Source organism: Neoarius graeffei, chromosome 4 (assembly GCF_027579695.1).
Source record: "Neoarius graeffei isolate fNeoGra1 chromosome 4, fNeoGra1.pri, whole genome shotgun sequence".
NCBI classification, from domain to species: Eukaryota; Metazoa; Chordata; class Actinopteri; order Siluriformes; family Ariidae; genus Neoarius; species Neoarius graeffei.
Genome location: NC_083572.1, coordinates 82,427,231 through 82,453,992, shown reverse-complemented (window position 1 = coordinate 82,453,992; position 26,762 = coordinate 82,427,231). Strand labels below are relative to the sequence as shown.

Genomic DNA, 26,762 nt, shown 5'->3' with positions numbered 1-26,762 from the left:
TTCACCCGAAAAAGATTCCCGACTCGGTTTTGCTTCTTCACCTGTTAAAGGGAACCGCAGAAAAAAGGGGAGGGGGAGCGTTTTATCATCACCTTTCTCAGGCTTTTAGTAAACACGTGCCTCGTAATAATGACGAATTTCTGGTTTTAGTACCATTATACAAGCTTTACATCAAATTTCAAGTTAGAATTGCTCGTCTCCGGCATCGCAAATTTGTCATATATATTTGAACACCCCTCTTTTATTTTCCGTTTGGAATCAACCAGTAACTGAGCCCCTTTAACAGAAGGCCAGTGTATTATTAAGGAATCGCGTTGTTATTATTTTTAAATCGTTTGTTGATGCGGTATTTATTACGTGAAGGTATGTGTGCATATCCTGTTTTTATTGAGGACTGGATGAGTGTATGTGTTGTATTTGTGGGCATTTTGACAGTATCCTGGCCGAACATCAGCAGGTCGCCCCTGATAGGGTGGTTATTATTTAACCGTTGTGTTGTGATGATACATTTCAGCTTAAAATAATAATAACAGCAATAATAATAATAATAAATAAAAAGCTTAATGTCAGTCTGAAATGAATGAATGAATCTTTATTCAGGGTTTGTACAAAACTATCTGATGGGAGTAGGTTTTATTGTTGTGGTTGTTTATTATAAGGATGCCGTGAGAGAACACGAAAAGGGATGCGATTTTGTAGACGCAGGCGTTTTCTCTACTGGTGTTTATATCGTAGTCTGTGATTTTATTATAATAAATATTCATTGTATTATTCCGATTATTATAGTGGCACTGTGAGGCCTGACTGTTTGACTGTGAGTGGCTCAAATACAACACACAACAGCATGCAAGTCTATAATCATACTGTAGTAATAATAATAATAATAATAATAATTTCCATACCTTCATCTTTTTGTTTGAGATGGTTTGAGGAGTTCTTCACTCAACTGGCAGTACGTCTTCTTGATCACGTGACTGTTTATTACAGTATATCCACTGCTGGCAATTAAATACAGTCCTGTGCAAAAGTCTTAGGCACCCTAATATTTTTTTCCTTCATACAAACTTTATGGGTTGTTTTACAATCAGGGTACGCAAGCTAAAAATCACATTTAACACTTATTATCTTCAATATCAAAAGGCTTGACTAAATAAACTTGGTTGTTTATTGTAGCCCTGTGATAGCTCTATTTACCATGCAAAAAAAATTTGGTGATAACGTTATTTTTGGTGAATGTATGGCAATATATGTCATATTTAGCAAAATTACTCGTGTCATTTAGAAAAAGTGCTTTTTTGACCACAGGTAGCTCCAAAAGGGATGCACTTAAATCATTCTTTATACCATAAAACACATATTTGGTTCCATATCATTGGAAACATAGTTAAGTTTTAATGTTGGATGCCAGTAAGTTTTCAGACTATTTTGATCAAATTAGTATGCAATTGTGTCAAAAAAGTCCTCTCCGAGACAGCTAATTTTTCAATATAAAATAACATATCTAAAGTGATTATTTTCATCCTAAAATGTGGTCAAGATATCGGGACATAAATATTAGAGACAACTAACACAAAGCTTACAGCCTTATATTTAAAAGCACTATGGAAGTAGTGGATTCTGAATTGTCAAAAAAAAAAAAAAGTCCTCTCCGAGAATCACTTCATTTGTTTTTCCCAGCCCTGCTTAAAGCTACACTTAATCTTCTTTATCTTATAGCAGATTACACAAAACTACCATACACACGCGTCAAAAAATTACCTGAAATCTGTTCTTTAACTTGTCCTTCACTTAAAAACTGGTACAAGAACCAGTTTGAATCAATTTGAATTTTGGACCCCTGTGACACAAACTTTGTACCCTGATTGTAAAACAACCCTTATAGCTTTCTATTTTATGACTTCGACATTATCGAGTCAGTACAAAAACATATTTTAGATTGAACTTTATTGATCCCTTTGGGAGGGTTCCCTCAGGGAAATTAAAATTCCAGTAGCATCATTATAAGATAAACAGAGAATAGAATAGAAAAAAAGAGAGAACTTCTAGATAAATTAAGTCTTTAGAAAACTTCTAGATAAAGTAAGTATTTACATGTATATAACTATATTAAAAAGATATGAAAAAAGTCCAGCAGGAGAGGTATTGCACAGTGTCCAGTATTGCTTTTTTGTCAGGCTAGGCTATTAGAGTCCAAACGTTCATTTTCCAGCACAAAAGTAAATGTTACAGAACCCCTCCCCCCCAAAAAAAGCAGCATATTACATAAGAGACCACCTTCTTCTTCTGGCTGCTCCCGATTAGGGGTCGCCACAGCGGATCTTTCGTCTCCATTGCTCCCTGTCTTCCGCATCCTTCTCTACCACGCCTGCAACTTTCATGTCCTCTCTCACCACATCCATGTATCTCCTCTTTGGCCTTCCTCGTTTTCGTTTGCCTGGCAGCTCCATCCTCAACATTCTCCTTCCAACATGCTCTGCATCTCTTCTCAGGATGTGCCCGTACCATCTCAGTCTCATCTCTCTTAGCTTAATTCCCAAGCTCTCCACATGTGCTGTCCCTCTGATGTGCTCGTTCCTTATCCTGTCCAACCTTCTCACTCCCATCGCAAACCTTAACATCCTCAACTCTGCCACCTCCAACTTTGCCTCCTGTCTCTTCGTTAAGGGTACAGTCTCCAATCCATACATCATTATTACATAAGAGACCACTTTTCAGATTAAAAAAGAAAACAGAAGAAGAACGGCTTTATTTATCACATGTACGCTTAACACGGTGAAATTCCTCTCTGCGTTTAACCCATCTGAAGCAGTGAACACATACCCAGAGCAGTGTGCAGCCATGCTACAGCACCCGGGGTTAGGTGCCTCGCTCAAGGCCTTCAGTCCATGGCCACTCAATGTAAACCTGACCGCATGTCTTTGGACTGTGGGGGGAAACTGGAGCAACCGGAGGAAACCCACGCAGACACGGGGAGAACATGTAAACTCCACACAAAGGCCCCCGTTGGCCACTGAGCTCGAACCCAGAACCTTCTTGCTGTGAGGCGACGGTGCTAACTACGGCACCATAATGAAGGCTGCTGGGTTTTGCTGCAGAATTAAGAAGCAAGTGTGACAAAGTGTCCAGAAGAACTGTGGCTGGTTTTGCAAGATGCTCAGTAAAACCTACAGCTCATTTCCTTATAAAACTACACTCCTTGTACCTGAGACTTTTTTTTTTTTTTAAACAAAGGGTTGTCTCACACCAAATATTGACTTTGTCTCATTTATTATGGCTTACTGCTGTTTTATAATTTTTTTTTTTCAATATTGAAACATTTAATTTTATTATTTTTAAGCCATTTTTGGTCGACAGCATTTCTTTATATGTGCCTAAGACTTTTGCACAGCACTGTACATACATACATACATACATACAGTGGACATTATCAAGTCTCATCTCATTATCTCTAGCCGCTTTATCCTTCTACAGGGTCGCAGGCAAGCTGGAGCCTATCCCAGCTGACTATGGGCGAAAGGCGGGGTACACCCTGGATAAGTCGCCAGGTCATCACAGGGCTGACACATAGACACAGACAACCATTCACACTCACACTCACACCTACGGTCAATTTAGAGTCACCAGTTAACCTAACCTGCATGTCTTTGGACTGTGGGGGAAACCGGAGCACCCGGAGGAAACCCACGCGGACATGGGGAGAACATGCAAACTCCGCACAGAAAGGCCCTCGCCGGCCCCGGGGCTCGAACCCAGGACCTTCTTGCTGTGAGGTGACAGCGCTAACCACTACACCACCGTGCCGCCCCGACATTATCAAGTGTTAAGAAAAAAATATATGGTTTGCTATTCAGGTTGTCAGATCTAGATTTTTCTCAAATATATTTAGCTCTAGGGTTTTTTTCCCCAATAAAATAGTCATACATATTTTTCAGTTCATTTACACTTATTTCATTCTTCAGTCAAAACTTTTATCCGGGTCAGGGTTGCCAATCTCAGGAACACGAAGCATGAGGAAAAATACCCTGGATGGGACACCAGTTCATTGCAGGGCTTCATACACACACACACACACACACACTTACTTGCCTACCTTCTTGCAAAAGGCAATCAATCTACCAACATGTTTTTAGGAGGAAAACCGAGAACCTGGAAGAAGCCAATATGAACACGAGCATTACACGCACAGAAAATCCACAGAGACCATAATCTGAGCAAACGGGCATCCCTGGATAATCTATAGTAATTCTAGAGTATTCAACTTGAACCTATTTCTTGAAGGCTAACTATGTGGACACCTGACCATCACACCCATATGTGGTTCTTCCCCATGTGGTTGTTTCCACAAAGTTTGAAGCACACAATTGTATTGTATGCTGTAGCATTACAGTTTCCCTTCACTGGAACTAAGAGGCCCAAACATGTTCCAGCACAAGAGTGCCACTGTACACATGCATAAGTAATCTCAAATTGCAGTCAGTCAAGATTTTGTTCCGACCACATTTCTTCTGCAAAGTTGACGGTTCACCACAATCCTTCCAGGTTTAAAATAATGCGTTGGACAGTTCTTAACTCAATTCCAGTAATTAGCTATCAATTAATAGTTAATACATGTTAATGTTAATTTTTGCATGTCACTGCATTGGCTTTGATTTCTTGGTTAATTCTGCTCAACCAAGTTGTTGTCCTTATTCACGTTCACTTGTCTCTTTTAAAATAGGGCCAAGCAGTCACGTCAGACCAAAACGGACCAACAGGCAATCTTCTTGTCATCCAAGTGTTCAATGCCTAACACTGCAGAAAGTGAAGGCGGTAACGTATCTGGTGCCAAGGATCCGGCGCCTCCATCAAGGTTGCCGGGCCAAGACAATGAGCACGGCTTCTTGAACCCTTTCAGCCGTGATTCGCTACGCACCAGACGGGCCTCCAGTGCCGAGCTGCAGCTCCCATGGACATGCCCGGTCACACATTCCCGGGAGAAATTCTACACAGTGTGTTCTGATTATGCACTGCTCAATCAAGCCCGGCCAGTCCTCACCCCGAGAGATGTTCCCCAGTCCTGCCATGACGGCAGTACACTACTGAGTCAATCAAACACCATCACTTTCTCCCAGGGTCAGGCTGGAGGAATCCATACACCTTCACGTGATGCCGGTGATCTAGAAGAGACACTGTCCAGCAATTCCAAGCCCATTTTAGCCTGGGAGATTGACACCACCGACTTTGATGCCGTTTTAACCCGAAAAACCAGGACAGGTAAAATTTATTAATAACTGCTTTGTACATGCTGTTTCTTAAAAATGACAATTGAATACTGGTTTAGATCAGCTACCTTCTGCATGTGTGAATCTATTTGAAACTGTACACTTGCCGCAAATTAATTGTCCTACAGGCCATCTGTTAATGTTGCTTATGTAAGCTTGAGTCATGTTTCAGTGATGTAAATTGTGGGCCATCCATCTCCATGCTTCCAGTGTACAGAGACTGTATTAAATCTAATGTAATCAACCAAACTACCCAAATTGAAAGAAGACAAGTAAATCAACAGAGACCCCACAGAGCAGGATAATCAGCATTAGTCTGGGATTAGCATTTTTGACCATTGTGGTAATTTGCATCAATTACCCAATTATCTCTCCTGTGCTAATGATTGCCATTTCTCACCTGCCTATTCCATCTGTGAAGAAACCACAATTCAAATGTAGGTTTTAAAACCACTGTCTAAGGCAAACTATATCGTTTTTGACTGATCCCATGTTCTCACCCCATGTTTTCCTGCTTTCTTCCAGAAGTCTGTCTTGTTTAAATAAAATGTGACAAGACAATGAACATTCCTAGTTTCTTTTGTTGAGGAGAACATGAATTGTTTTACTGCTGAGTTTCAGACCATATAGCAAATTCTGAGATTACTTATACTATCAGAAACTGGTACAGTAGGATTCCATTTCTGTCCCCTAAGGTACAGTCGACACTAATGTACCCCTTAGGGCTCGTTATTGGACCTCAAGGTAACTATGTGTACCTTTTTAGGGCCAAAAGGGTACATATATGTTCCCGCGCAGTATTTAAAGGGTACAAATAAGTACCTTAGATCAGTGGTTCTTAACTGGTCTGGCCTTGGGACCCACAATTCCCTATGGTCATTAGGTCGCGACCCACTTTTTTTTACATTCAAGTTTACCACCTCTCTGACCATATCAATAGCTGCAGGTAAGATGAGGTTCTCTGCTATGTATGTTGTGGGGCTTTTTGGTCTTTGCTATGCGGTGGGCAACGTAGTACAACGCACGGAGTGCCTGTACCTGTGTGGAGCATGCTGAAGTTAGACGCATTTGCGAAGTCCTTAATTTCTGGCGTTGCCTCTCAAAATACTCACCTGGGCTATCTTTGACAGTCAGGTGTTTTGTCTCCAAGTGACATCTCAGTTTCGAGGGTTTCATGCTCTCGTGCCAGCAATTCACTGCACACCACACATTGGGGTTTCTGGATGCCTTTGTCCTCAACATAGCTAAATCCATATTTCAAACACTCGGGGTCGTATTTTCGTTTTGCCATGACAGCTCGCTAACGTTTTGCCGCTCAAATGATTGATACATGTCACAAAATATTCTGTTTCCATGGCAACAACAGGCATGGGCCTGACATCAAAATAAAGGTTTTGGGTCAACTAATAGTCCTAGGTAGCCTATCTCTATGGCTCTGGGGTCAACGTTAAGTGGTTGCATGAAAAGAATAGGTTTTTTTTTTTTTGACACCATCCCTCCGCGACCCACCCAGGACATCTGCGGGACCCACCAGTTAAGAAATACTGCCTTAGAGGGTCCTGCCCCAGTGACAGGCCATTGTACCCCTAAAGGTACAACAACGTACTTTTATCTTCTGAGAGTGTAGTTCCCCAAAATTTTAAATACCTTATCTCTGGGTTTTTTTTTTTTTTTTAAATTTAAGTATCTTTCGCTATGATTAAATCTTACAAGCCAGACAAACTCCTCTGCAATTTATGGAATCTGTAGCTTTAAAAAAACCCCAAACATTTCTCTTCACTCTACAGCATACAGAGGGGTCGTATTTTTGTTTTGCCATGACAGCTCGCTAACGTTTTACCGCTCAAATGATTGATACATGTCACAAAATGCTAATTTGAACATACATACCACCCACGTAACATTTCTCACTTATTTACAGGTAATATAAAGAAATTTGCCTTGAAGAAAATGAAGTCATCTGACCGATCAAGCAGAAACGTGCTGGATCTTCCACCACAGGCATCTCTGGAAGAAATCAAGCAAAGAAAAGTCCTGGACTTGCGCAGATGGTACAAGTGCAGCCCTTCCTCTTTTACCCACTAGTCTTATAAAATAACAAACAACAAAACACTTTGTTTTTGTTCCTCTTTTCACCTGTGTAGGTACTGCATCAGCCGCCCTCAGTATAAAACATCATGTGGTATTTCTTCACTCATCTCTTGCTGGAACTTTCTGTACAGTACCCTCGGAGCTGGAAGGTACATAACTGATTCAAGCATGAATGGACTAACACGCTGTAGAGTTCATTCTAGATGTATCGTTTTAATTCAGTAAGTTCTTTTTCAGTTGCCTCTCATTGTGGGGGGAAGCATTAATGGCAGGCTGTCATCAGACAGAAAAATTAGAATTGGCCAAAATAGGTTTGTTTGTTTTTTGTATCATACTTTCTTAACTCAACCTGAAGAAACCTTAAATATATTTCAAGAAAAGAAGGCAGAATTTGGGTCAGAATTGATTTGGCACAAACAGCGTGAATCTGTGGACACAACCTACCTTGTATCAACAGTCCAGGTTAGTGGGGGCGGTGTAATGGTGTGGGGAATGGTGGGTTTTTTTTTTTCTTCCCCCTTCTTGGCACACTTTAGGCCTGTTTAATACCAATCAAAAATGAATGTGCTTGAATGTCACGGCCTATATGAGTATTGTTGCTGATGTGCATCCCTTCATGACCACAATTTTCCCATCTTTTAATGGCTACTTCCAGCATGATAATGCACCATGTCACAAAGCAAAAGTCTTCTTAGACTGGTTTCATGAACGTAACGATGAGTTCAGTGTTCTTCAGTGGCCTTCCGAGTCACCGGATCTGTATCCAACCGAACACCTTTGGGATGTGGTAGAACAGGCAATTCATAGCATGAAAGTGCACCTGAAAAATGTGTGTGACAGAATTGCGTGATGCAGTCATGTCAACATGGACCAGAAAATCTCAAAGGAATCCATGCCACAAAGAATTGAGGCTGTTTTGAGAGCAAAGGAAAGCCCTACCAAGGATTAGTGGTGTTCCTAATAATATGCTCAGTGAGTGTGTGTTAACCAGGGTTACTGATTTAGCAGTCATTGTAGTATTTGAAATGGTAAATACCAAATCACTGGTCTATCTGTATCCTTGACTTGCAAGTGACGTCAAAGCAAAATAGAAACCCAGATGTCGGCCATGTTGGTGGAGATACAAATACAGGGTCAAGCGACATTCCATACAAAACAGTCATGCGTGCCTGACTCACTCTGTTTTGCCACTGTTTTAAGCGTTCTTTTAGCTATGCCATATCTTTGTGCTGCATATGGTTGTGGTCACAACAGTACACATGACCGTGGCACGTTCCGATTTTTTATAATTCCATCCGTGATTCGGAAAGAGGAAACTCTGAGGCTTAGTACGGAGAGGATACGAGGAGATCAGGACTCTGTCCAATAGTTAAGACAGTGCATATGAAAAAGGCTTTGGATGGAATATCAATTATTTTATATTTCAAGAATTCCTGTGTTTGCGAATGAAAGCCCCGTGAGAGCGCTGCTCCGCGCCTAAAGATTTAACATGATCCAGCCAACTTTAAAAATTAATAACTCAGCCAACGGAGCTCGCAGTGAAGCCAAATTTGACAGGCACCTCCCTCTAAGCCTCCCCCTTGGAAAGAGCACAGTCTTGGGTCAGTAGAACTGCACCTCAGCCCGGGATTCGCGAACAAAGCCCCAGTGAGAGCGCTGCTCGGTGCCTAAACATTTAACGTGATCCGTACTACGGCAGTCATTTGCTTTACAAAAACGTGTTTTGCTTCGGTCAAATTCCATTGAGAATTCCTCCTTTTTTCGAACAAACAAATACCTGAAATATAAAATGATGGGGCGGCACGGTGGTGTAGTGGTTAGTGCTGTCGCCTCACAGCAAGAAGGTCCGGGTTCGAGCCCCGGGGCCGGCGAGGGCCTTTCTGTGCGGAGTTTGCATGTTCTCCCCGTGTCCATGTGGGTTTCCTCCGGGTGCTCCGGTTTCCCCCACAGTCCAAAGACATGCAGGTTAGGTTAACTGGTGACTCTAAATTGACTGTAGGTGTGAATGTGAGTGTGAATGGTTGTCTGTGTCTATGTGTCAGCCCTGTGATGACCTGGTGACTTGTCCAGAGTGTACCCCGCCTTTCGCCCGTAGTCAGCTGGGATAGGCTCCAGCTTGCCTGCAACCCTGTAGAACAGGATAAAGCGGCTAGAGATAATGAGATGAGATAAAATGATGGTGCATATGAAAAAGGCTTTGGACGAAGTGGTCATGGGATGAAATTACCTGTATTTGTATTCAATAGAAGCGTCTTATCTTCAGAAAAGCCTGACCTTTTTTTAAATAATACAGGTCAAAACCACACGTCTTCACTTGATCGTTCAAATCGTGGTAATACTGAGAAAATTCAGCATTGTTTACAGACACGCTTTCAGCAGCTGCCGTCCTAGTTGCTTTGTATATCCACTGTCATGGCGGACGCTCATGACATAGCACGTTTTGATCACATGGTTGCAAGTAATCTACAGCGCTCCAAATACAGAGGGTATGGCCTAAATGTAGCCTTGTGTTGTGTGTGTTTTTTTTTTAAAGGAACCCTGTAGAAATATGTTTGCCCTATTGTTGGGAGATTGTGGGTTCAAATTACAGCCTTCCATGGGCAGGAGCTAAGGGATCAAAAATATTGTCCTTGGGAATGGGAGGAACGGTATATACTCTCTCCTGTCTGTCACAGCTACACTAGTCAATCAGGGCTGTTTGTGAGCTTGTGTATGTGCGAGTGGGCAAGCAGAGTCTGTTATCACTGCCACGATGCAAGAGTTTGAAACTATGCAGTTGGCTAGCTTCTTGTGTTTCAAAGGACACGTTAGGCCTCACCACCCCAGTTGTTAGCAGTCACAGGACCAAATTGAGAAGATGGGAAACATGCTTTGAGTTCATAATTGGTCTCAACTAGATGCATGCCCACAATGTTTTCTAAGGAATATTATTGGTTCTCTTTCTGTTTAAATTGGGCTACAAAGTAGTTGCCCAGTTTAAAAATCACTGAAATCCTGACCAGGCAGTTGCTATGTAAATGCACTGCCCATTTACACTGTGTTAATAAAAACACATTCATGTTAATAAAAGTGGCCTTTCTTTATCCTGCAAGCTTCATTTCTGACCCACCTGCACCCAAATGAAAGGAGAAAGCTATCATTTTTTGTGACTTTTTTTTTTTTTTGCATCTCTAGTTTCAACCTGATGCCCTGTAAACCTTTCAAGCACATTTTATTTAAGGGAAAAGAAATGTACTTCCTTCTTTTAATCTGTTCCATCTGAATAATTTGTATTTGGTTCACACCCTAATGAATGACAACTCCTAATTTTTTTTGTGTCAGCCTTCCACCCATTTCCCAGGAGGAGGCCTTACATATTCTTGGTTTCCAGCCTCCATTTGAAGAGATCAAGTTTGGACCATTTACTGGGAACGCCACTTTAATGAGGTACGAGTTGTTCTGCTTACCCCATTGGAAAGTTTCATGTCTTTTTGAGGTATCTGATAGTTATATTTTTACCGCCTCTGTTCTTGTTTTGGTACAGATGGTTCAGACAGATCAATGACCATTTCCGTGTTCGAGGATGCTCTTATATTCTATATAAACCCCATGGGAAGCACAAGACTGCAGGAGAGACGGGTGAGTTAAATATTAATTACTTTAAAAATGATTCACATATCATGAACTTTTAAAACCGTGTTTGACGTCATTTAGGGGAAAGAAGTCCTAAGATGACATAAAAAGCATTGATCTAGAAACACACTGTAATTTAAAAAAAAAAAAGTAAAACACTGTATAAAGACATCAGAATTGGAGATATTCAGATCAGAAGTATTCTGAAATCCATGTGCTTTTGTATATTTGTCACCCTTTCCCATCAACTCAAGATGTTGGGGTTTTTTTAAACCACTTTTTCTCCCATATTAACAGAGGGCATAGTCCCAGTTTCATGGTCTATGACTTTCTCAGGCTAATTTGTAGACCTTGGGTATTGCTAGGAAAAAGAGGGTCACATAATTTGTGTCATCATTATATTATGAAGTACGAAACCAGAACGTCAAGGACGGAGTAGCTCATCTGGCCTGCCATCAAAACAACCATGACGACCAAAACATCAAACAGAAGTGGAATGTGACAATGTGAGAGAGGACCAACCTCCATGACAAATTGTTTACAACAGGAACATCAACAAAGGACTAAATTTTGTTCCCCAAGGAACAAAATCAGAACTGAATTTGCGTCCTAAAAAAAAAAAAAAAAAAAAAAAAAAAAAAGAGGCGATACAATTCTTATCAGAAGAAAATTTAAGTTGACCTAATTACTAATTTGTTCGCAAAAAAAAATTGACAATGCAATGACCAAGTTTTGTACAGAAGGACTAATTCTTTCAAATAAAACAATCAGAACTGAAATCCATTGAGAACTGAAGGAGACACGATTTAACTGAAAACAAAAGTTGTAAACAGATTGTTGATTTTCCTCTTGTAAACAACCAAGTTTTGTTCCTCAAGGGAAGATCTACCCAAAACATTGATCAGAACTGAAATCAGATGAGAAATGAGATACAATTCTAGCAAGAGGCCTGGAAAATTCGTTAATTTGGCCTAATTACTAACTTGTTAGCAAAAAAAATGACCAAACAATGACCAAGTTGTGTGTGTGTGTAGTGATGTTCTTTCAAACAAAACAATTGGAATGGAAATCTGTGGAGAACTGACGGAGGAGATATGATTTAACTTGATTGTGGATGATGGACGGACACGACGGCAACAGCTCATTGGCCTTATGGCCAGATGAGCTCATCACTGTAATTTGTGTTTTGTCATCAAATTGTTTTCGTGGCTTATCGTCATGGATTCAGTCAAAACATTTTGATAGACCTAATTCAATATTTTTATATTAAGACATTTCATGTCTTAAATAGTTGAGCGGTTCTTGACATATGGATTACTACAGTTGTGGAATAGAGCTATTTACTGTATTACTTTGATCTCAAACACATTAAGAAGGCAAGAAATTGCACTAATTAAGTTGACGACATCTGTTAATTGAAAAGCATTCCAGGTGACAACCTCATGAAGCTGGTTAAGATAATGACAGTGTGCAAAGTGTCATCAAGGCAGATTCTACTTTGAAGAATCTAAAATATCAAACATTTTATTTAACTTTTTTTTTAACACCATGTTCCATATATGTTCTACAACCCTGATTCCAAAAAAGTTGGGACAAAGTACAAATTGTAAATAAAAACGGAATGCAATAATTTACAAATCTCAAACTGATATTGTAGTCACAATAGAACATAGACAACATATCAAATGTCGAAAGTGAGACATTTTGAAATTTCATGCCAAATATTGGCTCATTTGAAATTTCATGACAGCAACACATCTCAAAAAAGTTGGGACAGGGGCAATAAGAGGCTGGAAAAGTTAAAGGTACAAAAAAGGAACGGCTGGAGGACCAAATTGCAACTCATTAGGTCAATTAGCAATAGGTCATTAACATGACTGGGTATAAAGAGAGCATCTTGGAGTGGCAGCGGCTCTCAGAAGTAAAGATGGGAAGAGGATCGCCAATCCCCCTAATTCTGTGCCGACAAATAGTGGAGCAATATCAGAAAGGAGTTCGACAGTGTAAAATTGCAAATAGTTTGAACAGATTATCATCTACAGTGCATAATATCATCAAAAGATTCAGAGAATCTGGAAGAATCTCTGTGCGTAAGGGTCAAGGCCGGAAAACCATACTGGGTGCCCGTGATGTTCAGGCCCTTAGACGGCACTGCATCACATACAGGCATGCTTCTGTATCGGAAAATCACAAAATGGGCTCAGGAATATTTCCAGAGAACATTATCTGTGAACACAATTCACCGTGCCATCCGCCGTTGCCAGCTAAAACTCTATAGTTCAAAGAAGCTGTATCTAAACATGATCCAGAAGCGCAGACGTCTTCTCTGGGCCAAGGCTCATTTAAAATGGACTGTGGCAAAGTGGAAAACTGTTCTGTGGTCAGACAAATCAAAATTTGAAGTTCTTTATGGAAATCAGGGACGCCATGTCATTCAGACTCAAGAGGAGAAGGACGACCCAAGTTGTTATCGGTGCTCAGTTCAGAAGCCTGCATCTCTGATGGTCTGGGGTTGCATTAGTGCGTGTGGGATGGGCAGCTTACACATCTGGAAAGACACCATCAATGCTGAAAGGTATATCCAGGTTCTAGAGCAACATGTGCTCCCATCCAGACGACGTCTCTTTCAGGGAAGACCTTGCATTTTCCAACATGACAATGCCAAACCACGTACTGCATCAATTACAGCATCATGGCTGAGTAGAAGAAGGGTCCGGGTACTGAACTGGCCAGCCTGCAGTCCAGATCTTTCACCCATAGAAAACATTTGGCGCATCATAAAACGGAAGATACGACAAAAAAGACCTAAGACAGTTGAGCAACTAGAATCCTACATTAGACAAGAATGGGTTAACATTCCTATCCCTAAACTTGAGTAACTTGTCTTCTCAGTCCCCAGACGTTTACAGACAGTTGTAAAGAGAAAAGGGGATGTCTCACAGTGGTAAACATGGCCTTGTCCCAACTTTGAGATGTGGTGTCGTCATGAAATTTTAAAATCACCTAATTTCTTTTTAAATGATACATTTTCTCAGTTTAACATTTGATATGTCATATATGTTCTATTCTGAATAAAATATGGAATTTTGAAACTTCCACATCATTGCATTCCGTTTTTATTTACAATTTGTACTTTGTCCCAACTTTTTTGGAATCGGGGTTGTATGTTATTTCATAGTTTGTCTTCAATATTGTTTTACAATGTTGAAAGTGGTCAAAAATACAGAACAGATGACTGAGTAGGTGACCAAACTTTTGACTGGTACTGTATTACTGAATAGTTCTAAAAATGACAGTTTTGCACATGGAACATTTCATTAATATGTTCAATTTGTGACTATCCCTCCCTTAACTAGCTGAAGGTGCTTTGCTTAAGCTGACCCAGGGATTGAGAGATGAATCTATGGCCTATATTTATCACTGTCAGAACCACTACTTCTGTCCTGTAGGCTTCGAAGCTACACCTTTAAAAGCAGCTAAAGCTTACAGGTACACTGCATAACTAATTGCTTTCTTCCTTTATTTGTTCATTCTTGGTTGCACTTAAAATTCTCCCAGCAGGGTCCTTTTATGATAAACACTGAAACTGTACGCACCTTCTAATCAATTAGAATAGCATTCCATGTTTACGGAGTTGGATTTTTTAATTTTTTTTAAACCACAGAGGACCACTTGCTCTGAATGAAATGGAGCATTGGATTCTTATTGGGGAACCAAGCAGGAAACATCCTGCCATCCACTGTAAAAAGTAAGATTTTTCCTATTATTATTCAACTACATCTGATGATTAGTGGGCAATACTGTGATGTAGTCGGATCTAAGTGTGGGTTACTCTGTCTCAGTATGTTCTCCCCGCATCTGTATGGGTTTCCTCCTAAGAAACTTACAAAAAAAGAAAAATCATCCTGGTAGGTAGATTGGCTTTGTTAAACTGCTCCCAAGTGTGAATGTGTGTGTGATGGACTGGTGTCCCATCCAGGGTTCCTAGGATAGGCTTTGGATCTACTGCTACCCTGACCATGATCAAACAATTACTGAAGAGGGCTAAATTAATGAATGATTTGTATTGTAATGTTTAAAAAAAATAATTCAGGTCAGGAAATCTAGTGGTTATACAGTATTGTGCAAAAATCTTAGGCACATGTAAAGAACTGCTACAGACCAAAAAATGGCTTTAAAAAAAAAAATCCCCCACGCAGCAGTAAGCCATAATAAATGAAAGTCAATATTTGCCACGAGATGACCCTTTACTTAAAAATAAATAAAAATGGTAGTCTCCGGTACAATGAGTGCAGTTTTATAAGGAAATGAGCTGTAGGTTTTACTGAGCATCTTGCAGAACCAGCCACAATTCTTATGGACATTTTGCCACACTTGCTTCTTAAATTTTGCAGTAAAACCCAGCAGCCTTCATTATGATTTTTTTTTTTTTTAAATACGCTGAAAAGTGGTCTCTTGTGTAATATGCTGCTCAGATACAAACTTTTCTAGCACAAAGTCAAATGGTACAGGAAAAAAACACGCGTTCAGACTCAAATGTTTTTGTACTGACTTGGTAATGTAGAAGTTATAAAATAGAAATCAAAGTTTGTAGGGGGAAAAAAAAAAAAAGTGCCCAAGACTTTTGCGCAGTACTGTAGATATAGGCACACAAGATGATGTGAATTGTAGTTGAAGTCTCTAAAAGCTGCTATAGTTGATTGTCATTAGTTGTATTCTCCAAAACCTGATGCCGTTGTATACGATGTAGGTGGGCAGATATTGTGACTGACCTCAACACACAGAATCCAGAATACTTGGACATTCGCCATACAGAAAGAGGCATTCAGTTTCGCAAAACCAAAAAGGTGAGTGACTTAGGATTTCCAACATGTCTAATATTATAAAAACGCGTACATCGGATATGTTTACTTGATTATTAATGAAATAACGCTTCATTTCCTCTTGCTTTTAGGTGGGAGGCAACCTACACTGTCTCATGGCCTTCCAGAGGGTGAACTGGCAGAAAATTGGACCTTGGGCACTAAACCTGGAGAACCTGAGGCACGATAACCACCAACAGGGAGCAGATCAGAGGAGCCAGACTTCAGCAAGGGAGGCTGTAGACGATAGCGAGGGCAAACATGGGCACCTGGGCCGCTCTCACAGCACAGGGAATCAGAAATCTGAGCAAACGTGGAAACGGATCTCCAATACTGCAGAGTATAGCCACAGAGGATGCCCTGACAGCGACCTGGACGAGGACATCGCTGACTGAAAATGAAGTAATTATTTCTCCATTGGGATTTCTACATACTCGTTCAAGCCAGTTAATATTTGAGGTACATTGGAATTGGGGGGAAAAGGGGGAGAAATAACTTCTTCCTTCTGACCAATGCAGAGACTTCTCTAGAAATCGGATTGGTAAAAATGGGCAGGTCAAACAAAAACATGCAGCTGTCTATAAACCCAAATATTAAGTGAGGTAGTCTTTGTGCGTGACACATTCCATTAGTGTCATTTCAGTAAATGTGTTTCAAAAAAGGACTTGTTCATAAACACCTGAAGCACAGAACGGGTTAACTTAGTGAGTAAATCACATTAGTTTAATCATAACTTACGTTATATGTATAATGTTCACTGACATCAGTAGAAGCCATGAGAAAATAGAACGACCACACTGACACAGGACGACTGTTTGATCGGGACAGTGGTGATCTCTCTCTCTCCTCGTTTAAAGGGGGTGTAATCGCATAGGGGATAACTGTGAAATGAAACATCAGTGACACTTCTATTATTGTGTATGGTGTCTATCAGTTCTTTGTGAAAAGCTGTAAAAGAACATGGTGGCTTTCAAATTATGTGAACCGTGGTGTCCATTGTTATGTTTGCCTCAGCAGCATCTTGAGTGTATATTATGACGAGTGTCTACATTAACCTGAAGTCCCACAAACAGTGTGAATTGGAAACAAGTGGTTGGTTTTATTTCTTAATATTTATACAATTTCTTGTATTAAAAAAACAAAAAAGTAGTCCAGTGATCAGTATGATTGTGTGTTTAACTTCCTGCCTTTTTGTGTCTCGGTTAATCGACCTTTTAACTGTGCAATGTCAGCAGGACTGATACCGCAGCAGCCTCCTGTTAAAAGAGCAAAAAGCAGTTTTACTCAGATTTAGACTGGAGAATAAGTCAGGACATTTTGTTTTCCTATTTTTATATAAGATCTAAAAATAGGTTTGGCTCACCAATCCATAAAGCCCCTCGTTCTTTCCATTCAACACTTAGGTCTGTAAATGGAATCCCTTTTTCTGTTCCCCATCTGCAAATAAGATTGGTCAGAAATCATATTGTTCTAATGTTATTGTTTCTATGGTAACAATTCATGGACTTGTGTGGTAGACACTCTGCGTAATCTAATCTAAATTACACTTTTTTAATTGATCATTGATTTGGTGAAACTTTGTCTGGAGACATTTATTTAACCTTTAGAGAAAGAGCCGAGAATCAGGACTTGGTAATGGTCAGTAAGATTTCTGCTGAGGGAGAGTCTTCAGGATTGGACTTTTGCACTTTCTGGTTTCTCATCAACATGACCGGCTGCATTTTTGTCTTACTAACTTGAAGAGAAAGAGTCTGGTGAGAGAATGACTGTTTAACTGTTATAACATCAGTGATAAGAACTAACTTGGCTCATGGATGTTCCACAGCTATAAATGTCACTACAAATACATAACTATGATGATGTTTAATACATTCTAAATTTTAATCATGGGAAATCACTGGAATAAAACACGGAGATGTGATGTTTTAGGAAAACATTTTCCATGGGCTGCATCACACCACCCTGTTGTGGATTCTTTTCATATAACCGCACACTTTAAATTAAAAAAAAAAAAAAATCCCTTTCTTGGTTCAATACTCATACAGAAGCTTTAAGGTTTGATCATGGCTAAGACATTTAGAAGTTTAACACTAGTGATACACTCACCCTGTGCTGGGATCGCAGCCTTCCCCACTGTTCGGATAGACCACCCAACTCATGTTGGCTGCCTTGCATGACTCTGCTGAATCAAGAAGAGGTCCTACTAGAGTAGGATGACAACAGTTCACCCCAACAGCAACCAGCTGAGGGGATTTATTGGCCACCTGAACAGCTTTTGCAAACTTGTTGCCATCTGAAATACTCTGGGTGTCCTGAAACACAGATGTTACTGTCTTTTATATACCTTCTGTACTTGGGGCTATATTTTGATGTGTATCTGAAAATTCAAAAGTTTTTCACGAAAACCTTGCGACAGACTCAAAATGCTAGATTGGCATTGGATCAGCATTGGGTATTATCTGAGATCTGCTGTTATCAAGGTCATATCAGAAGTTTTACAAAGTAGGATCAGTGCACTATGGTTGTACATTTACTGTAAAGTATCAATTTTATTCAGGAAAGCCTCAACTACTCACTATGCTGCTGAAGATGCATTTCTAATACACATCTAAATATCTTATTAGTTAACATAAATCATATGTACTTGTTGAACATCTCATTTCAGGTCTGTGAAGGTTCTCAGTCATCCAGGTCATAGTAAACTGTAGGTGCTTTAAAAAAGTCAACTGGACTTGCTTGAAGACGTTTCACCTCTCATCCAAAGGTTTCTTCAGTTCTGTCTGACTAGTGGGGAGTTTGAGGTATTTATCCTCTAGTGGACCAAAAGCAACCCTAAGGAGAGTCATTGAGGTCAACCGGGGTTTGAGTCATCCTGTAGGTGCAGGTCACTGGGAGCCGGGTGTGAACGGTGTTAGCAGCCTAGAGTGTCATTAGGGTGATCTGTGGGTCGTTGGCGCTCTCTGTCATCATGTGAGGCTACATCCACACGACAACGGCAACGAGATGTTATTAAAAAAAATATATCGCGTCCACATGGGCAACGGATCAGTAAAATATCAGGTACATATGGCAATACAACGCTTGCTGAAAATGATGCAATACACATGCCATACCTCTAGGGGCGCTGTAAGACGGTCCCATCGGAGACACCAGGACAATAGAAGTAAGGACGCATGCGCATAAACTATTATGCGCAAGACTTCATATTAGCCACAAAGTCAGGAAAATCTGTTCGTAAAGTTGCGTTACAATGACCAAATACAATGAAAAGTATTTTTCCAGTCTCACCTGTGAAAGGTAATCCCATGTGATCTCGTTTGGACAGTAAACCTGTTGGTACAGTTAAACGCAGCACATGAATGAGGCATCTTTATTCTCCGCTTTGCCCCATCCAATATGGCGGCGAGGATGACGTATGATTCTACGCGGAAGGCGGCGTCTTTAATGGTCCGGAATAAATTGAATGCTACACGTTGATGGATTAATTTGTTCTTCTACGCCCTTTTTGAGGAATGTATTGTAGGACTTAAACCAACATCTGAAGAGGTGAGATCGCTCCTTTTTTTTCCCCTATTTTTGCTGGCGGGATTGACTCTGCCCTAAGGGCAGAGTCTCTCATTCTCTCTCACTTTGCACCATTACACAAATATTCACAGTGAAAATATTTTGTAAGCACGTTTCATGAACCAAGTTATAGGATTTGTTGACAACTCTCATCGAGTTCGTTACACTTCTACCCGGTGTGAAGCACTGACAGTCATGTGGTTGTGACGTCATCGTAAACAAATCCGTTCTACTCATCCAGACGACTTCGCAACAGCGCCGTTGCCAGATTTTTCCACTCTGGAACCCGTTCTCAAAAGATTTCATTTTGGGGCACCCAAAACGCCGGTGCCATGTGGACGCCAGGCCGAAACGATAAACAATTTTATCAGAGTCACTGAAGTCAGCTGAGTTTTGGTGTGGATGTGTATTCAGTTTTCTGGGAAGTGTCAAGGACTGCATTGTAGGTGACTGATAAGTGGTGTCTCAGACCACCTCCTCTGTTCAGTAATGGTTGTTCCAGGCTGACGAAGATGGCTTCTTTAACTCCTCTTTCAAACCACTGGTCTTCTCTGGCTAGAATGTGTACATTGCAGTTCTGAAAGGAGTGTCCTTTGTTATCGAGATGAAGATAAGACTGCAGAGTCCTGGCCTGAGGAACTGGCTCGCCTGTGTTGAGTCATGTGCGTGTGAAGTGGTTATTTCGTTTCCCCAACGTACAGGTACGTGCATTCCTCACTACATTGTCCTGTTTGTGTCTGGGTATTCTGTCCTTAGGGTGGACGAATTTCTACCTCAGTGTATGGGTCTGAAATGAACAGGAATGTTGTGTTTGTAGAAGATCCTCCTAAGTTTTTCAGATAGTCCAGAAATGTCAGGAATGACAATGTTCTTTCCAGGGTTTGTCCCACCTTTGCTGTTATAACAGTCACTCTTTTGGAAAAGCTTTAATGTATATTTTGGAGCATTATTGTGGGGATTTATGTTAATTCAGCCACAAGAGCATTACTGAGGTCAGGTACTGATGTCATGTGAGGAGGTCTGGGGGTTCAGTCAGTGTCCCATGTCATCCCAAAGGTGTTCAGTCTTGTTGAGGTTAGGGCTCTATGCAGGCCAGTAGAGTTCTTCCAAACCACATCTTCATGGACCTTGCAAAAGACATTCTAGAAAAATTGTGTGCTTCCAACTTTGTGGCAACAGTTTCGGGAACAGCCATACATGGTTATGAAGGTCATGTGTCCACATTATTTTTGGCCATATAGGCACAGAAAAGTGCCTTTGGTGGCAGGTTCAGTGGGACCTTTTGAGGCTTTTTTTACATGATGGTACACGAGTCTATGCAAGCAGCATGAATGTAGAGATACGGTGGAACTTAACACTTTTAGGTTCAAGGACCCCAAACTACATCTTGGGATAGTGAAGTACAGGACTGGGAAACATTGCTACATACAAACCATACAACTTAAATCAAGGTTCCATTAACTGTTACCTTGCAGGAAAAGGATAGCCAGGCTTTAGCATCAGGAAACTCCCGCAGCAGCTCCACCAAGGCCTCTGCTTCTTTAAGACTTGGTATGGTCTCCAGTGCAAGTAGATCAACTCCTGCAGCCACTAAACAGCGAACCTGTAGCCGATGCCAATTCTTCAGCTCCTGAGGCCAAGTATAGTAGATGTTTTACACATGGTATAATATGTTCTGCAATAATAGGGATGACAAAGTGTGTTAGGTTCCACCATACCTCTACACTCATGCTGCTTGCGTAGACTCCTGTGTACTCTGAACCATCATGTAAAAAAGCCCCGAAAGGTCCCACTGAACCTGCCACCAAAGGCACTTTTCTGTCTGTAAAAAACAAACTTTTCACTATTAATGATTTAGTAAAATATCATGAAACCTTCTTTACCCTCTTAGACTCTCAGCCTTGAACTAAGAGATTACAGGAATCATGCAGAGACACACCTGCTGTTAAACAGCTGCCCATGAAGTCTGCTACTGAATCTTTAGCTAGTCGGACCCCTGATGCCAGTAAATCCTCAGCATCCTCAGGTTTAAGGCCAAGATACTTGGTGAATCCCTCAATACTGGCCTGGTACGTGACTGTTGTGATAACATCAGATCCACACTGAAGAAATCTAGACAGACAGACAGATTTCTCAATTGTTTTGACTTATTATTGATATTAACTCATACAAGTTTAATTATAAGCTTTTGAATTACCTGTAATGTGCGTCCTTAACAGCATTTGGGTTTGTATACAAAATTCTCGCACTCCACAAAGGATCTCCCTGCAACAAGAGTCAAATCTATTATTATTACTACAACAACCCCAATTCGAAAAAGTTGGGACAGTGTAGTGCACATGACATGGGTAGCTTGTACATCTGGGAAGGCCTCATTAATGCTGAATGATATATACACATATTTCAGAGCAATAGAGGGCTACCGCGTGACGTCACCGTACCGCGAGATTTTGTTAGGGCACCATATTGGAAGACCTCAAGTACATACATGCATGCATACATACCTCACAATATAAAACAAACTACGAACGAGAGTGAAGTGACACGATGGCTAATAATTCTGGTTATGTGAGTACATTACCAGCTGCAGAAAGGGCACGGTATGTGGAGAAACTGGCTGTGATTGATGGGTTTGACCCATATAAGACTCGGGGCAAGGGAGAATGGAAACATAAGGAGGACCCGACACCAATTCTGCCATCTGTTTGCTACCCAGACATTGTAAACTATTTGTTGTTTACACCCAGTGCCTACACTGCTGATGACTTGAAGGCCTACAAAGGGCTACAGGCTTACAATTATGTTGTTAGTGGCTTGGTTCGTGATATTACAGCTGTTGTTAAGAATAGACCAGTTCACAAATACGGCAAACCGCAAGGAGTTGTGGGAAAGGTCAAAGGTTAAGGCCTCATAAACGAGCGGAAGTAGAGCATGTCAACAATGGCAGAGGCTACAGGCTCGCTGTGGGGGCACTGTTGTGTTGTCGATTGCTACAAAGGACGTCCACTGCTTGAACAGTGGATGCGAGAAGACTGTAGTGTACATTTGAGTGTATACAGAAAAAATTATGTGAATCCAAGCACACAGTTTAACGCAAAAGTTCGTTTATATCCCGACCTTGTCAGCTGTCAGATTTATGTTAATGGACCCGGTAAGCTGGTAAATAATATTTATTTTTTTTCTTTACCAAATTCTAACAGAAAACGAGAGCGCCCGAAAGGGAAAACCGAGCCGAGCCGCCTCACGGCTGTAATGCAAATTGCTTTCCTCCTCCGTATACAAGTGCGCTTCCATGGCAGGGAAAAAGAAACTACATTTTGGCGCCTATGTAGCTAGTCCCCTATTTAAACAAATAGGAGTCATTCAGGATTCAGCCATGTTTTTGCTCCGTGTTTTTACTCGACCAAAGTTATACAGTATTATGAGCTTTAAATTGCATAAATAAAACCATTTGGTGAAACTTTTGAAGAAGAGATTGTACTGGTTTAAAGTTTTTACCTAACGTTTTCATGTCGACTCCAATTAATACACTAATAGAATCGATGACTAGTTTAGGAGGCCAAAACTTTTCAATTTTTGACTGTACCAGCCTGAAAAAACTTGCGACAGTCAAATGGAAAAAAAGCAAGCTGGTCATGTTGTACTGGACTAATCTATGACCGAGTATAGTAAGTGATGCTAGTACTGATACAATAAAACAGACGACTGTAATCTGGTAGGCAGCACGATTTATATTATTTCTCCGTGTCAGATGTTGACCTGTCAAAAACTGCAGTGGGCGTGGCAGTATCACCGGGTACATACCTCGATTTTTCTTCGTCTTCCTTGGACGGTACAGGCTGGATTTTCAAAATATCTGTGACATATGCAAGCGCCCTTAACTCTTCTACCCCCATGGTAGTTGGCAATCCCCGTTCTCTCATATCCATAAGGCGTATTTACTAAGGTTTGGCTTGTTTGCCGCTATGTTTTCATCTCCGATGAGGCCTCGACCTTTGACCCTGCGCGGCAATATCTGTGAACTGGTCTATAACCTACACATAGTTATGGCCAAGGTAATCTTGTTGATATATTTTAATAATATATCTTTTCAGTTGAAAAATTAATACTTTTTGTTACTATTAAGGTATCCATAATTTAGGTTAATTTATCCAAAATTATACATATGTATTTATGATATGCCTACACAACAACTATGCTTTATTTATATAATAGGAGGGAGAGCAAGCCCCAAACCATCCTAAATTATTATTAAATTGTAGAAGTCTGGGAGGCTTGCTCCTCATACAGTTATCAACTTGGGGCCAATTTAGCATGTTTTAAATCTGAATTTCTTGCGTTTGCTTACCTCAGTGTCCACAGATCATGCACAGACTTATCCATTATATCCAGTTTTTTGCCAAGTCTCACACAGGTTTCTTTCAAGTCTACTGTTGGGCAAATAAATCATAAATAAAACAGCTCAGATTTGTTTAAGTCGTTTGCCACTCCACTTTATTCTCGTGGGTTCACATACCGCTGCCGTTATTTCCCCCTAATCGCGAGTCTGTTGGTCTTCCAATATGGCGCAGGGTCTGTTTACTTCCGGTTTCGGGTGAGATGATGCCAAACTGCTTTCCGCACAGATTAAAACTGCATGGCTCCGCAGTAAGAGAGTCTGGGGCTATGTTTACATTAGACCGTATCTGTCTCGTTTTCTTCGCGGATGCACTGTCCATTTACATTAAACCACCTGGAAAAGTCGGGAAACGGGAATCCGCCAGCGTCCACGTATTCAATCTAGATCGTATCTGGTCCGGTGCTGTGTAAACATTGAGATACGCAAATTAGTGGTGTGTCGTTCACGAACGAACCGTTCTTTTTGAACAAGTCTTCGAAGTGAACGACTAGAACTAGTTCGCGCTGCCTCTCGTTCTCGGTCGTTCGCGAATCAGCAGTCTCTGCTCGCTGGCAGCAGGGCGGTCGCTGAATCTCGGTCGTTGGCGAATCAGCAGGATCTGTTCAGTAGCAGAAGGGCGTCCAACTTGCATTTTGATCTGTGCAGAGCAGGGCCACTTTACTTCTTTAAGGGCTATCTGAGCCCTATTATCAGAGCGTTGACACATGCCAGGTCTTTAGTTTACAATTTAGAGCTCTCACTCAGCAATACATTTCAGTTCACAGCGAACGAGCTCAGCAGTTCGCGAACGAACGAACAGCCAGCAGCCAGCCTGCCTGCTGCCATACTGGGCTGGGCGCATAGCAACGGTTTCCATGACTGTGATAAACAATGAAGAACGTGGCTCTGGAGATCGCGGCATACTGTGTTCGTTTTTTTAATGTTAATGCAATTTGTAATAAAGTGGTTTGTTCTTTGTAATGACCGTTGCTGTTGAATATGAGCAAAATGGGTGTTACTTAATGGGTTTGAACAACTGCATGAAAGGAGGTCTCTTGCTCGAACAGCTGGAAAAGGTCTCGCTAGACGTGACGTCAATCGAATGTTCGTGCATAACAACCGTTTCCATGTCCATGACCAGGCCAAACAATGAATGATCATGAATGCAGCAGAGAGACATCGCAGGCTACTGTTCGCTGAATACGATGACTTGTAAAGTTGTTTATTCTCTGAAATGAGTGTTGCTGTTAAATAAGCAATTTTTTTTTTTTTTGCTTAATGGGTTTGAGAGAACAACTGCATAGCCGGCAGACCATGGCTCTACTAAAATAAATATAATAAATATAAAAACAGCTTTATTCTCATCTACATTTAATTAACTTTCAGAGCTTTGTTTATGTAGTCTTTTTCAGATAATGCTAGGATAATGTTTTTCTTCCATCTTTTTCTCAAGCACATTGTAATGTATGAAAATCTATTGTGGATGGCACCTCTGCCGCCTCTCGTTCACTCAAGATGAACTAAACTTCGGACGACAGCCATTGTTGTGCCGCTTTGGTGTGACGTCATCAAAATGAACGAGTGAACGAACGAATTTCTTTGCTGAACTGACCGACATGAACGAACTGGCGGAAATGAATCGCCATGTCCCGCCAATAACGCGGATACGCTGTGCTGAGCTCTAGCTGGCGTCTCATTGGACAACGTCACTGTGACATCCACCTTCCTGATTCGCTGGCGTTGGTCATGTGACGCGACTACTGAAAAACGGTGCGGACTTCCGCCTTGTATCACCTTTCATTAAAGAGTATAAAAGTATGAAAATACTGCAAATACTGCCCATTGTGTAGTTATGATTGTCTTTAGGCTTGCCATCCTTCCACTTGCAAGTGGTAAGTGATGTGCGCTGGGGTCACACACACAGCGGCTCAGTCCCGAATCGTGGCTTGTGCACTTCACTCGCGCGCTGTGTGAGCTGCGCAGGGCCGGAGTGCGCACCCTCCAGAGGGCACTCGCTGTTCAGGGCGGAGTGATTTGGAGCGCAGGATGCCTGCGGAGTCGAGCGTATCCGTGTATTGGTATTGCTGTGTGCACGGCTAACGGTTTTAGTGTAAACGCGAATCGTTTTAAGAACATTAATCTGATGATCCGCTGATTCGACGTAATGTAAACGTAGCCTGGGTGCTAAACTGGCTTGCCTGTAGTCCAGACCTATCTCCCATTTAAAACATTTGGCGCATTATGAAGCGCAAAATACTATAAAAGGAAACCCTGAACTGTTGAGCAACTGAAATTGAATATCAGGCAAGAATGGGACAACATTTCTCTTTCAAAACTACAGCAATTGTTCTCAGTTCCCAAACGTTTAGAACGTTATTAAAAGTAACACAGTGGTAAACATGCCCCTGTCCCAACTTTTCTGAGATGTGTTGCTGACATCAAATTCAAAATGAACATTTAAATATATATCAGTTTCAACATTTGATATGCTGTCTTTGTAATGAAATATAAGGTTTCTATAGTTTGCAAATTCACGTTGTTTTTGTTTACAGTATCACAAAAACATTTGCTGGGCCTGTTAGACTCTGCATTATTCTCTGTCTGTATTTGAATCTACCTGGATGTGAAATCCTCTTTCCTCCAGTTCTGTTGATATTCCACCGTCCAGAATAACCGGTGTGCAAGCCATGCTGGCTGCTGTAGGGTCACTCTGCTTCTTCTTTCAGGTTTTATGGTGGTTAGTAAACCAACTTAAATGGTCACTCCAACTACTCCAGTGCCACGGCGTCAAACTACTCAGTATGGAACAGAGACAACGCCTTAATGTGACTAGTTCGCTTATCAAAGACCATAATTATGTTTGAATCTAATGTAGAAAAACTAGTTCTTCTGGATTCTGTTAAATCTGCTTAAAATTCGTGCAGTTCACACGACGACAATAACGATGCAATCCAGTGAATTATTGAACCATTGGTCAATAAATCATCTTCTTCT

At 41.0% G+C, this 26,762-nt stretch overlaps 2 protein-coding genes across 2 annotated transcripts; one reads left to right on the top strand and one right to left on the bottom strand.

The window, feature by feature from the left end:
* The first annotated feature begins 80 nt into the window (after positions 1-80).
* On the top strand, positions 81-16,997 carry LOC132885310 (basic immunoglobulin-like variable motif-containing protein). The gene is made up of 10 exons (XM_060919841.1): positions 81-363; positions 4,718-5,253; positions 7,183-7,312; positions 7,406-7,501; positions 10,674-10,778; positions 10,876-10,970; positions 14,321-14,453; positions 14,629-14,712; positions 15,715-15,811; positions 15,919-16,997. The coding sequence occupies exons 2-10, from the start codon at positions 4,782-4,784 to the stop codon at positions 16,219-16,221; spliced, it is 1,515 nt and encodes a 504-aa protein (XP_060775824.1). The 5' UTR covers positions 81-363; positions 4,718-4,781; the 3' UTR covers positions 16,222-16,997.
* On the bottom strand, positions 16,902-26,762 carry zgc:172121 (uncharacterized protein LOC337599 homolog). Its single transcript, XM_060919842.1, has 8 exons — positions 26,386-26,762; positions 21,588-21,655; positions 21,330-21,502; positions 21,109-21,212; positions 20,859-21,020; positions 17,933-18,138; positions 17,190-17,263; positions 16,902-17,082 (listed from the first exon to the last, which is right to left on the bottom strand). Exons 1-8 carry the CDS (start codon positions 26,455-26,457, stop codon positions 16,985-16,987), a joined length of 957 nt encoding a protein of 318 aa, XP_060775825.1. The 5' UTR covers positions 26,458-26,762; the 3' UTR covers positions 16,902-16,984.